We start from the raw sequence: 14,986 nt of genomic DNA on the forward strand, positions 1-14,986 counted from the left end.
GGTGCAGATTTTCACCTTACACTAGGTAGCTAGGCAGCAGCTGGTATCGCTCTAAGGATGTTAGAGTGGCCTTCACATGTCTAGTTTCATTTCACTGTGAATGGTCTTACTGAAGATTTGCCTAATCTTTACTCTGCACATTTAACACAATTATCAATAAAGGCCACGTGCTCCATCTTTGTATGCATGGGGGAGTGATAGCCCCTCCAGGGTGTCCAACCTTTTTTCTTTTCTGCCACACATTGGAAAAATAAGAGTTGTCTTGGGCCACACATTAAATACAAAAAACACTAACAATGAGCAAAACATAAAGGTCCATGCATACTTTTATGATATTCAACAACACAGATTAAACAAAACATTACTCAAATCATCTGCATATGGCCTGTGGGTCACAGGTTGGACACTCCTGCTACACCCTGGTGAGGCACAAAGATTGCTTCTGGGATATTCTTTAGCCTGAATGTGCTGCCACCTAGAAAAATGGTGGGGTTAAATCAGAGATGCACAGGTGCCCTGTAACCTGGCCAGTGGGCCAAACTTTTAGACTAACAGAGTCGGTCACATTTTCATCATGACGTCATTCCCTGTCTAACTCTTTTCCATTGTTTCGAACAGAGCAGTAGGAACCATGCTGAGGGAGTGAATAAAACTTAATAATTTCATGCCCTCCTTGGTGCTCACACCAATCCATTTATGAGCAAGGTATGCATTAATGTTTCCCACTGACGTGGGTTCTGGGTTGTGTAATTTCAATTATATAAGAGAGTTATGAATCCCTCACTTTACTATTTCCTTGAGGTAACAAAACCTAGTTTAGAGATTAGGGTAGCATCAGACAAAAGCAAAAAAATCTTTCCAGGAGGAATATTTTTCAGGCGGCAAACTAGAAGCTTCTTCAAGTCACTCCCCAATAGACTGTTCGGAAAACAAACAGCAGAGCAAATGTTAGTAATCCTATTTCTGCATGTGCTTTTGGCCATTTAGGGGAGAAAAAAATGAATCTAATGAGGCAAAAAAATCCATTTTCAATCCCACGAATGATGCATTTAATTTGTCAGGATGTAAATCAGCAGGACCTCTCAGCATGTTTGTGTAGTATAATCCTCACCATAAAATATTCCTCCTTGTTCTGCCAAAGAGGTGGTGGACCTTCCTAAGGGCCAGCTCACCGACTTGGCAGCTGAGGCACCATCATACTCAAAGCTGGTAAGTCATGCACCCAGACACAGCCTCTGACGTTCCTTGGGGAGGAAGCAAAGCCTAATTTAGATAATCCCCTTTGCAAAGTGTATTAGCTGATCCAAACCAGATCTGGCCAACCAAAGGAATGTTGTTGTTCCAACATTTCAGAGCTGCCTCGATGTGGAAATATCTCCTTGTTGCATTTGGAAGATTAAAATTCATATAAAATATAGGTAGGAATAATCAATAAACTGCTTTTTTTTTTTTTTTTTTTTACCTCGTTCATGTTTACATGGATGGAGCTGGAACATATTCTTCTTAGTAAATTATCTCAAGAATGGAAGGAAAAGTATCCAATGTACTCAACCCTACTATGAAACTAATTTATGGCTTTCACATGAAAGCTATAACCCAGTTATAACCTAAGAATAGGGGGAGGGGGAGAAGGAAGGGGAGAGGGAAGGGGGAGAGCGAGGGGAGAGAGGGGTGGAGGATGGGCGGAGGGAGGGAGATTGGTGGGATTACACCTGCGGTGCATCTTACAAGGGTACATGTGAAACTTACTAAATGTAGAATATAATGTCTTAACACAATAACTAAGAAAATGCCAGGAAGGCTACGTTAACCAGTGTGATGAAAATGTGTCAAACGGTCTATAAAACCAGTGTATGGTGCGCCATGATCACATTAATGTGTGCAGCTATGATTTAATAATAAAAATAAATAAATAAATAAATAAAACACAAACAGCTTCATGCTTGACATTGGACCTTCTGTCCACTTGGACGGGGGAAAGCACATTTCTTTGTTGCTCTAGAAAGTGCTTGGCAGAGTTCCTTTACTTCCACTGCACATATAAAATAAACAGTAACAGTAAACAGTCATAGGGAAACTGTGCAATGTATCACAAATGAGGATCTTTGGTTTGTATAAAAAAACCTGTTTTAAAAAGATGGTTCATGAAAGCATATGCCTGGTTCAACACTCCATTACACATATTGAGCCCTTCAACAAGAAGGCAGACAGGTAACTGTAGAGATACAGCAAGGCCGGAGGAATAGAAATCGACAGAAAATACACCCAGACCACATGTGAGATCATGCCATACTTAAGAATGGAGGGTCAGAAATGAAACAGGTGTGGGGCAGGAGCATATGATGCGTTTGTAATCAGCATGCACAGATGAATTTCATTGTGAGATACCTAGGTTACTAGAAAAAGGAATTGTTATAATCTTGAAAAATTAATGTTATCATAAATGGTATATTTTATATCAATAAATGGTATTTTTTACATATTTTTATATGTAAAACCCGTGAGTTTTCTATAGACATTAGAATTGATTGAGGCAAAAGACAAATGAATGCTTTATTGTATGAAGGCAGGTATGTGCATGGGGTCAGGGGTCATATTTCCCTGAGAGACTCCAGCAAATGGAGAAGCCCTCTCCACTTGATGCAGAGTAAAGCTTTTGGGGGAGAGCTTGCCCTCTGACTCATATACACCAATAGAACAAAAACAACAACTTTTAAGCACTTTACATTGAAAAAATAACTTTTCACAGTGAGAATTCCATAGTGGGAAATGATACCAGCTGCTATTATCAAAAATTGTGATAGAAGACAAAAATTCCAAATGACCTACAATTAAAGTAGAAGGTATAGGGCAGCACCTGTGGCTCAAAGGAGTGAGGTGCTGGCTCCATATACCAGAGGTGGTGGGTTCAAACCTGGCCCTGGCCAAAAAACTGAAAAAAAAAAAAAAAAATTGAAGGTACATATTCTTAGAAAAAGAAGAAGAAAGAAGGAAAAAAACCCACAAAGAATGAGTATGAAAAAAGTGGGGAAGAGAATCAGACACAGAAGCAGAGCACCTGGCACTTCAGTGACACTTCAGATGATTTAACAACAGCATTATTTTTTTTTGTCATTAATAATAAGACCTTTCAGGCCTCCCAGTTATTTTTATGGTGTCATCACAGCTAAAGTGTCATACGTAGACCAATAAATAAATCAAGTATCAGTAGGGGAAGAACGGAAGAATGAAAATTCATGCTGGGAACTCTTTAGAGGATAAATGAGGTGGTAATAAACTTTGAGAGACAGAGAAAAACCCTTCTGGGTGACATCTATAAATGAAATATCATGCAGTCATAAAGAATAAAATGAGAGGGATATTTACTGATATACATATAAAAAGATATCTGTCACCAAAGAAAGTATGTTATAAAGAAAGTATGTTATAAAACAACTTTTTGTGAACAATTTATTTCTATATACTGTGTGTGGTAAGAGGATGGTGTTTAATTTCTCTTTGCATCCTTTCTTCTTTTTTCTATAATAAATGTATATTATTTATACAATTATAAAAACAAATAACAACTCAGAAAAATAAGGTGAGATTTTGATTGTTTTACTTTTTCATGGTTCCTGGAGAAAGTTTTCACAAGTAGTATCTTGAACCAATTGGGAGACTGAGTCTATTAGTCTAAAGTTTGTCCTGGCCCTGTTGCAGGACACCTGGCTATCTCTAATTTAACCCCAACTTTTTTCAAGGTGGGAGCACAGCAGTCCCCACATTACAAATGAGATAAGTTCCATAGTTTTGTTCCTAAAATGAATTTGTATGTAAGTTGGAACAGGCATATTTACCTATACCTGTAATAGCCTCTGTTTGTAAGTGTGAGTTGAGCATCACTAAATGTTTGTAACTCTCAACTACCTATACTATAAAGGGGATTCATTTTTACTGACAAGATTAGAGTATGAGAGGTGACCTTAAGACAATGGTTAATTGAAATACAATATAACTGTTGTATTCATATATATATATATATATGCCTGATTACTGTGAAATTGCAGTAGGATTAAAGGGTATTTTTCAACACAATTTTCAATTTTAAAACATTTCCTCCTGGGCGGCGCCTGTGGCTCAGTGAGTAGGGCGCTGGCCCCATATGCCGAGGGTGGCGGGTTCAAACCCAGCCCCGGCCAAACTGCAACAAAAAATAGCCGGGCGCTGTGGCGGGCACCTATAGTCCCAGCTGCTCGGGAGGCTGAGGCAAGAGAATCGTGTAAGCCCAAGAGTTAGAGGTTGCTGTGAGCCATGTGACGCCACGGCACTTTACTCGAGGGCAGTATAGTGAGACTCTGTCTCTACAAAAAAAAAAAAAAAAAATTTCCTCCTGCAGCCAGTTCAGGGTCACATCCTGTCAAGTTTATTTACAGTTATGCAGTTTACCCCAAGACACAGTACAAGGATAAATAAATGTAAAACTTAGAAATAGAAGTCATAGAGCATAAGTGACCCCTTCCAGATTCCAAAGTTTATCTTCTTTTTGTTGCGGTTATTGGCATTAAGATCTACTTTTAGCATAAAGTTGGGAAATCCTTGTAGACAGTGTGAAGGAGCTGTGTGTTATGGTGGAGTGGTAAAGAACCCTGGGTTACACTTTCAGCTCTGCCACTAGCAAGCTGTGTGACCTTGGACAGGTCACTCCCCTCTACTGAGTCCCTGGTCCTTCATCTGGAAAGTAGGAGGAGAACCAGCAGTCCCCTTAGGTGCCTTCCTGATCTGAAATATGAAAGAAACTCTAGTTCCATCAACTCAATAGTATTTAATTATTGCCAGCAAAACATCGGTCTAAAGACCAACACATAAGAACTGTAATTTCTTTTTATGTTCTTGAAATACCTAGAAGAAAATGCAATTAGATACAAAATACTTGTCCTGCAGAAATCAGGGTTTTAAACTCTCCATCATCAATGTTAATTACATTAAAACAATATAGTCTTTCACTGTCCCAGCACTCAAGATCTATCTCTCAGTTCCATTTCACTTTTCTGAGAGAATTCATAGTTTATAAAGCATAAAGGTGCTATCATATCTGTAAAACTACCAAAGAAATTCATTATGTCTAGGGTAAATGGTTTTAAATGAAGAAACAAAACAAAACTCTTGATCATCTTTACATGTAAATAATTGTTTGAAAAAATATAAATTTTGCTTGTTTCTAGTGCAAGATCTCTGAACTCCAAAACTTTGCAAGCTTTACAAAAGCTTAAGAGTAAGGGGTTCGGTAATAATTCAACATGGTCAATTCCTTGTAGTTATTGATTTTGATTTCACTGAAATATGTAAATATTTTGTCTGGACTTACAGAATCAAATAATTTTTGTTGGATATGGTAATTTTTGAACTAAACAACAGAAAAATTAATACTGTAAGTTATAAAAAGCAAGTGTTCCAAGAGTATAAACAAAAGTACTAATCTTATTGTTAATGTGCTATGTTTATCATAAGCCCTCTTATCTTTTTATATTAAAAATTAGTTTAGGTCTATATTTCTTTTTTTTTTTTTTTGTAAACCACCTCAACCTCATTTGTGTTAGAGTTGGCAGAAAGGTAGAGTATATAAATAAATAAACATTTTCAGAATAAAACAAACAATCCTCACCTGTTTTTCTCATGAATCTTCAGAATTTCATTTGTCTGTTGAAGAAGTTGCTTCTCTAGCTTGTATGTTGACAATGAATTCTCCAGCAGTTGTATTTCAAGTCGAGAAGTTTGATTTAGTACCTGAAGATAAAAGATGAAAATGTTTAAAACTTCAATCACAGATTAAAGAATAGAAGACAATTATTTGGGGGTTTTATTTCATTTTGTTTTCTTTTTGAAAAATAGTTCTTCGATAATAATTAATCAAATGGTCTCCATTCTACTAACTAGGCCTTTACACGTCTCTGATACATACCCATTATAATGATTTGAGACTGAGGTGAAGTTGAACAATGACATTGTGATTTCAGTTTTGTGTCCTGCAACTCTAGACTGGGACATTCTACTGTGCTAGTTGCTTCAAATTTTATTTTCTCCACTATCTACAAATGCTAGGTATTAGTACAAGGCCTTAGATATTGTGGGTAATTACAAATAACTCACAGACATGCAAAATACACCTGCCTTCATTTATCATCTTACAAAAAACAATTAGAAACATGCACACAATGCTTGACATGGTTTAGACAATTCATTATCACACATCTCTTGAACATCTAGTATGTTAGGGCATGCCAGCCCTTCCAGGTGTCATAGCATTTATGAAACATGACCACTTGGTGGAGGAGGAATGTTATCATCACTTTACAGATGAAGAAAATGAGGTTCAGAGAGATGCCCAATTTACACAGAAACCAAGGGACAAGCAGGGTTTCAAACCAGGTAGTTTGATTCTGATTCTACTTCTCTACCCAAAAAACTAAAAAGAGGGAGAGTTGAACCATTCTGGGTCTTTATTGGAAGAGATGAATGACCATGAACCCAGATTACACTACAGATAGATTGTCATCATCCTTTTACTCTACTACACTGGGTCCTACAGAAATTATAAATGCTCAATTCATCTTGAATCATGAAGACTCTCATAGCTAGTTGGGCCTCAATACGACATGAGTCTGTGAACTGCACACACCCCTCTCCAGGCAAAGATCCCACACTCCAGTCCCAGCAGATGCTCTCAACCTGATGTCAGTGTCATGTCCTTGTCTCTGTCTTATCCCTTCTCCCTGTCCTCCTCCAGAGAGTAATAAAGGGTAAGGAAGAAGGCAAATTAGATTTAAAAGCTCCCTATATTACTTGAAAATATTATTATTTTATAAATATTGTAACTAATATTATTTTATAACTACCACACCTTTCTTAGAACTACTTATTGAAAGGCATCTACGAAAATTTCTACAGAATCAGTATCATTCTAAAGGGTCTTTCTCTAAAAAGACACCATTAGAGTTTTCCTTCTTTTCTGTGGCTTTATCTACATCTAGGATTCTATCAGATGCAAAATACACTGATAGTTCCAGGGCTGGGGTTGGGCTACAGGAGGTGGCAGGGAGGGGGATGTATTTTTAGGGATAGGGCAGGAACCACGCTGAGGTGAGAGAGGAAACTGCCACAGTTCTAGAATTTAAAGAGGGGGGGCTAAAAAACTCAGGAATCAAGGTAAGTAATCTTTTAATGCAATATTTAAAGTGTTCAAAATTAATGCAAAATGATTCACATAGTACAGAATATCATTTTAAAATAAAGCCAGGCTCTAACCCTGCACATGTATAATTTGATGTTACTCCGTCTCACTTGCCTTACCCTTGAGGACTAGCTTGACAAAGAGTAGAGGGTGAGGACAAGGGAAGACGGGGCAGAGAATGGTGAAATGGTACAACTGAACGTGTAAGCTGCCATGATTCATTTAAACAGCTGTCATGAGAATGAATCTGAAAGCCAGCCTAAACCGACTGTAGTAACTAATCACATCTTAATGGTTTTAGAGTATATGATATTTGTTAAAAACATTGTCCAAATCTGTACCATTTCATTTCAGCAAAAACAGGATTTGAAGGTAGAATTAGGAGCAGCTCAGAGAAAAAAAATGGTAGAGAATGTAAACATTAGGGATATAACATTAAGATAAAACTTTCAACATATGAAACATATTTTCGTCCAGGTAAAACTTTTATGTTTTATTGAGTGATCATTTATAAAATAATGAATTAGGAAGCAAAATACTTCTATGTTTGGTGACACTTAGAACACTGGTTGACCCACAGAAGAGAATATTTGTTTCTGAATGAGACATGCATTGTCTGCCTGAATCACGTGTATCGTATACAGATAAATAAAATCTATTTTCTTTTCTATTCGCCATAATTTCTGATCACACCTTCTGATACTCTCAAATACATCACTGTTTATTTTATAAAGGGCAGGAAGTTTTCTTGTCCATGTTCACTGAGAACAGAATGGAACCATCCAAATTGAAAATGGAGCTGCCCATCTCTCTGAGTGAAGACCCCGGCAGCTCCTCATTTACCCTCCTGCTTCTCTAACACCTTGCCCTACCCGGAGTCCATTCTTCATGTTTCTTAAAAATGTAAAACAGATCACACCACCTCTTACGTTAAATACGCTAATGAATTCCCTTTGCAATCAGAATGAATTTCAAAGTCCTTCACCTGGCCCCCAGGGACCCCTCCATCAGATCCCTGCTTATTTCTAAGATCTCACTTCCTGCCACTCTTCTCTTGTTTGTTACCCTCCCATCGTGTAGTCATCTTTCTGCCACCTCAACGTGCCAGATTCATTTTCAGTTCAGGGCCTTTGCACTGGCAAGTTTCCTGTGCATGGAACGACAGCCCTTTCCCACATGTATGGCTGGGACTTTTCCTCACTCAAGCCCTGCTCTGAGCATCCCTTTCTGGCCGCCCTCTGTAACATAACTCCCTCTTCAATCTTCATCAGATTCTTTATAGAATCATCACTGTGGAGAACTGTCCTGTCCATTCACTCCTTTGCTGTCTTTCTGCCCCTACTCAGATGTCCATAGCACAGAACTATGATCGCTGTTTGGAGCCCTTTAAACTCCAGAGCTCAGCTAGTTCCAGACACCGAGGTGCTTATAGCTATGTGTTGGATGATATGGGAACAATAAACAGTAAGTTTTACAAAGCTGGATGATGGTCACAGAGAGGGTAGCAGGGGCCACATGGACAGTTCTAATCCAATCAGCATCTGAGTGTGGGAGTAGGGGGTCCAATCTCAGAAGTCCAGGCTACATGTTAGTCATCCTGGGCCAGTTTTGAGCGCAAATGCCAATTCCTTCTTTTCTTTCCCCATCTTTTTTACCTTATCGCTGCTTTATTTCAACTGTCTCCACTGGTGGATTAAAATAGGGTTGAAGTTCAAAAGTGAGCGACCAAGAGACATGCACAGCAAACTATGATAAATGGACCACTTTTTTGCCATGTGTCTGTGGGACTTTCTGCTTGGCAATAATAGAAGTGTTCCATTAAAATGACAAAAGACATTTCCTTCTTAGCCTAAACACAGCCCACAAGCACATCTTTGGGGGGGGGGGAAGAAAAGAAGAAAGAAAGAAAAAGAGGGGAAGCTATATGGAACAAGCCCCCCACACACACCCCAGATCAATTTCGAAGATTAAATTTTCCAAAATACACCACAGGGTAAGAAAGGTACGAAAACTGAAACTGCAGATTTGGGGTCTAGAAAACGTTAGTTCTGTCTTTAGAAATTGAACATTTAAATATAAAAATTTAAATTTTTTAAATAAAAATTATTAGTTTACCAGAGAAAGTGAACTAGAAAGTTCCAGACAGCTCCCCTTCTAAGAGCTGCTTCTGATCATCTTTAAATTAATCTTAATGCTAAATGAAAGGTGGAGGTTGAGGTGAAATACAAGGAATATGAAAGAAAATCTTTTTCAACAGCCCATTAACTTTGAAATGAGCCATGCTGGTAGATTTGTGTTTCCTTCTGTTTTCATTTTTTTTTCCTCAACCAAAAAATAATATAACATAAAGCGTAACATCTTGGCAATTAGATTTTTACAGAAGAACGAAGGCTAGTATATGCAAAAGGAATGAGAGAGCTTAAACAATCACCATTTTGGAAAATCAGTGAAGCAATTTATTTGGTCAATTGTGACCATTGTAATGAAGTATCATTGTCCAGGCCATCTTTTGATTTCCAAGGGGAAAGTGAACTACTGAGACACAGTCCTATGGAGACCATGACCCTAATCAAGTTAACTGACAGCATCCCTGAAGGTGTGGCAGGCTGGCACACGTGCCTTCCGATAAGATGCAATAGGAAGGGACCAGTAATTCTATACAGCACCCTTCCCACTATGTCCAACTCAACCCAAACAAGCCTTTTAGACTTAACTTCCAATTAGAAAAACTACGGGGGATGGAAAGGCAAACTAAAGGGCAAAATTCAGACAGATTCAGAATATGAGATAATTTATGTAATAATTTACCCGGTGTTTTAAAAATGTCAACCTTGAGGGAAAAAAGTGGATGACTGCTCCAAATTTAAAGGGACTATTAAAGCTTGAAACACAAAACTTCCTAAAATTTTTGGTGAAACAGTAGAGAAACTATAAATGTGGAAATTAGGTAATCTCAGGGAATTAATGTTTATCTTAGTTGTGATATGATAATATATAACTAATACAATATAATCATTATGTATCAGAATATTTATTAATATAAAGATATTTAATTTATTATATGATAATTATAAATATTACAAGTTATATATAAATGTATAAGCATGACCATAAAGTTCATGTGCAATTTAAGTTTAAAAACCTTGGCAATAATAGAAGTGTTTCCATTTAAACTTAAATTGCATATGAACATTATGGACACCCTGTATAGTATTTATAATACTATATATAATGTTGGTAATATAAGTATAACCTCATTCGGTTATGGAGTTTGGTAAAGATAGTCCTGATATTGGAGATGTCAAAATTATGCGTAGAAATAACTCACCCAAAATAGACAATGCTGAGTATAATCAGAATAGAGCCCTGGTAGCCTATCTCCAGAGTCTGAATTCTTTCCCATAGGTTTACCACGTAGGCACCAGATTCCTCACCATATATGCTAAATTAGAACCATGAGTGGGAAAGTCTCCAAATTTCTTATGATTCTTAGAGAATAGATGAAAGATATTCTCAGTGTTCTTAGTTAGGTCAGAACATCTCTGCAGTGGACTGCTTCTGCTTAAAGTCATATTCTGACCTGTTAGATATATTATCAGCAGCACACAGCCCTCAGGATATGGCCGTTAGTTTTGGTGGTATAGGGTTGAAACTTACAGAAGTTACGGAACTTAATATTTAAGTTATTAATTAGTTAGTTAATTTAATCATTTTGCAAATATTTAATGTGAGCCTACTGTGTACCAAGTCTTTGTCAATAAAGCAGTGAACAAGAACAAGACAGAATCCTGCTTCTTGGGAGTTTATACTCTAGGGTAGGAGTTGGTCAGATTATTCTGTAAAGACGCAGGTAATAATATATTACTGTATGTCCTGAGGGTTGTGTGCTGCTGGTAATATATATATGTATCTTAGGCGTGGTGGGCTATATGTTCTCTGGTGTAACCACTCAACCTGCCATTGCAGCGAGAAAGCCGCCATAGACAACACAGAAATGAATGAGTGTGGTTGTGGTCAATAAGATTTCACTTACAAAAATAAATGGCTGGTTGAATTTGACCTGCCCTCTGCCAGTGGGCTCAGCAAGCACTTTTTGCTTTTATCAAACATTTTTGTAAACCTCATAAGAAAATTAATTACCAGAGAATTTTCCATGAATGATCCACTAGAGTTTGGTTTCACTGCCATTTCAGCTAAGCCAAGGCTAAATGTTGAACATTCAACTATTCACTCATCAAGTTAGAGCTACAGAGGGTCAACAATGATTCTTCTTATCTCCACTACTCTCAAAGGGCAGTTCAATTAAAGTCACTGAAAATAAGAATTACTTTTTTTTTTTTTTCTAGATAGTAACTGTTAAAACATCTTGCATCAGGGAAGAACTGAAAATATATTTTTCTAAATTTGATTAGATTGTATTTCTGACACTATGGTTCCCATGTAAAGTATTAGAAATTTGAGGAAACTTAGGCTCAGTGTTTAATGAAGTTTTCCACAATTAATACAGGCGGCAAGTGGTGAGGATGGCACTGGATCCTACAGTTCCATGAGGTGACGTGACTGGCATGTGGTAGAATGGCAATAATAGTGATGATGGTGGTACCATCATCATCTTCAGTAGAGCACTAGCAGCATCTTCACCATGAAGGAAAGCATTCAGTGGCTGCTATTAGGTCCATACTACCTTTAGCTTTATCTGATTCTGTCTTACACAGTTCTTGGACCCACTTATTATTCTGCAAACTTAGGAAAAGAAGAGATCTACAAAGAGAGGCAGCAGAGACAGAGAGCAGGTAAAGCACGCAGACTTTGATGCTGGACTGAATTCAAATTCCCGATATAACATTCATCCATCTGGGACAAGTTATCTCATCTCACCTCTTTATATTTCAGTTTTCTCATCTTTTTCTTTTTTTTCAGTGTTTCTTTTTCTTTCTTTCTTTCTTTTTTTTTTTAATTGTTTGGGATTCACTGAGGGCACGAAGAATTAGGTTACAATGATTGCGGATGTTAGGTAAAGTCGCTCTTGTAGTTGTGTCCCACCCCCAAGAAGTGCACCATACACTAACCCCTCTCACCTCCCACCCATATCCCCTTCCCACCTCCTGTCTTCCCAATCCCTTATTCCCTTACCCCTCCTTGTAATAGATCATCTACTGTCTTCATATTAGAATTGAGTACATTGGATTCTTGCTTCTCCATTCCTGTGATGCTTTACTAAGAAGAATGTGTTCAACCTCCATCCAGGTTAATGCGAAAGATCTAAATTCTCCATCTTTTAATGGCTGCATAGTATTCCATGGTATACATATACCACAGCTTATTAAACCATTCCTGGCTTCGTGGGCATTCAGGCTGCTTCCACATTTTAGTAATTATTAATTGAGCTGCAATAAACAGTCTACTGCAAATGTTCTTATGATAAAAGGATTTTCTTCCTTCTGGGTAGATGCCTAGTAATGGGATTGCAAGAGCAAATGCAAATGGGAGGTCTAATTTGAGTTCTTTGAGGATTCTCCATACTTCCTTCCAAAAAGGTTGTATTACTTTGCAGTCCCACTAGCAGTGTAAAAGTGTTCCCTCTCCACATCCACGCCAGCATCTGTAGCTCTGAGATTTTGTGATGTGGGCTATTCTAACTGGGGTTAGGTGATATATCAGGGTGCTTTTGATTTGCATTTCTCTGATGATCGGGGATGATGAGCATTTTTTCAAATGTTTGTTAGCCATCCGTCTTCATCAGAGAAGGCTCTGTTCATATCTCTTACCCACAGGCAGATGGCCTTGTTTACTCTTTTTCTGTTGATTAATTTGAGTTCTCTGTAGATTCTAGTTATCAACCCTTTGTCAGATTGATACTGCAAATATCTTTTCCCATTCTGGAGGTTGTCTTTTAGCTTTACTTGTTGTGTGCTTAGCTGTGCAGAAGCTATTCAGCTTAATTAAGTCCCATTTGTTAATTTTTGTTGTTGTTGCTATGGCCGCCAAAGTCTTTGTCATAAAATCTTTCTCCAGTCCAGCAGCATCAAGAGTTTTCCCCCACACATTCTTCTAAGATTTTATCATTTCATGTCTTAGATTTAAGTCTCTTATCCATCTTGAGCCAATTTTTGTAAAGGTGTGGGTTGAATTTCAGTCTCTACAGATTCAATGCAATCCCCACTAAAATACTAACATCATATTTTGAAGAACTAGAAAAAATAGTACTTCATTTTGTATGGAACCAGAAAAAAAACCTGCATAGCTAAAGCTATTCTTTGCAATAAAAACAAAGTTGGAGGCATCACCTTACCAGACTTCAGGTTATTTTACAAGTCCACAGTAATCAAAATAGCATCGTATTGGTACAAAAACAGAGACATAGACATATGGAACACAATAGAAAACCAAGAGATGGAACCAGTCTCTACTTGGCATCTGATATTTGATAAACCAAACAAAAGCACACAGTGGGGAGAAGAATCCCTATTCAACAAATGGTGCTGGGAGAACTGGATAACCACACGTAAAAGACAGTTTCCTCATCTTTAAACAAGAGACTCTCTACTACGTAGGATTTATTTTATTCTTAAATAGCTAATTTTTTTAAATTGCTTAGAACTGAGCTAAGCACAGATTATTGGAGGTGAATTTTAATGCAATTTATTAGTTCCCCCCAAACCAAATTTGCCTGAGGAGAAACAGTACGAAATAGAATTACATTGTAGGAAGCGACATGAATAATTACTGAAACAAATCCTTTGATGTTGCACAACTGAAAAGAAGATGTTGAAGTCAAAGAGATATTGGTACAAACTGATAACAGAGTGAGAAAAACACTATAAGGCCAACTAAGGAGGTAGGAAAGGGCGTGGTGTCCTTTCCTGATTCTCACCTATATGGCCAGCAGGGTTATTTAGAAATGCTCATTAAAGGTCTCTTTCGTGGTCGTGATGTTTACGGAGCACAAGAGTATCTTAAAATGCCATTGCAGTAAATCCATGGATCTACCACTTGCAAGTCCAGAAAATCAGCAGAGAATTAGAAAGCAGTAAATTCATTTTATTCTTTTTTATTTTATTTTATTTTCATTCATTTTTTTGAGATAGAATCTTGCTCTGTCATCCAGGATAGAGTCCCATGGCCTCAGCCTAGCCCATAGCATCCTCAAACTCCTAGACTCAAGTAATCCTCCTGCCTCAGCCTCCTGAGTGTAACTGAGACTACAGGCCAGCACCACCCACGCCCAGCTAATTTTTTCTATTTTGAGTAGAGACAGGGTCTTACTATGCTTAGGCTGGTCTCTAAACCCTTGATCTCAATGAATACTCCCACCTGTGTGCTAAGTTACAGGTGTGAGCCACTGCACCTGGCCCAGGTTACTTATCTTTATAACCTCATCCTGTGAAAGCTAGGGCACTAAAATGTATTACAAAAACAATGTCTTGAGTTCCTCAAATAACCAAGGTCCTGAAATCAGTTTTAGGAAAACCTTCACCTACCAAAGTGAAGTCAAGTTAGATGAATATAAAAGCAAAATTATGACAGAAGAAGCTAGTAGTTTATAAAGGCTTATTGTAAATATGTAAAGTGTGTTAAGTTAAGGAATAATTAAGGATTCATTTTTTAAAGCTGGCTCTACATCAAGATATGAGTACATAGGAATGTTTATATCCAAGCAGATGCATCCTGTTGTAATAGCTCAGCTAAGCACCAAGGTGCTTATTTACATGATAAAGGCAGGGACAATTGGAAGACACTAAAATGAAGATGAAAAGAAGACATAGCCTTCCTTTCTTA

At 37.6% G+C, this 14,986-nt stretch overlaps 1 protein-coding gene across 2 annotated transcripts in view; it reads right to left on the reverse strand.

Moving 5' to 3' along the window:
• The window catches only part of ANGPT1 (angiopoietin 1), a 249,671-nt gene that overhangs the window by 84,046 nt on the left and 150,639 nt on the right, over positions 1 to 14,986 (reverse strand). For both annotated transcript variants that reach the window (XM_053559457.1, XM_053559458.1), the window contains exon 3: positions 5,642 to 5,763. In XM_053559457.1, coding sequence (XP_053415432.1) covers positions 5,642 to 5,763 — 122 coding nt within the window. The remainder of the gene's footprint in view (positions 1 to 5,641; positions 5,764 to 14,986) is intronic.

This window comes from Nycticebus coucang, chromosome 13, assembly GCF_027406575.1.
Source record: "Nycticebus coucang isolate mNycCou1 chromosome 13, mNycCou1.pri, whole genome shotgun sequence".
Taxonomy (NCBI): Eukaryota; Metazoa; Chordata; class Mammalia; order Primates; family Lorisidae; genus Nycticebus; species Nycticebus coucang.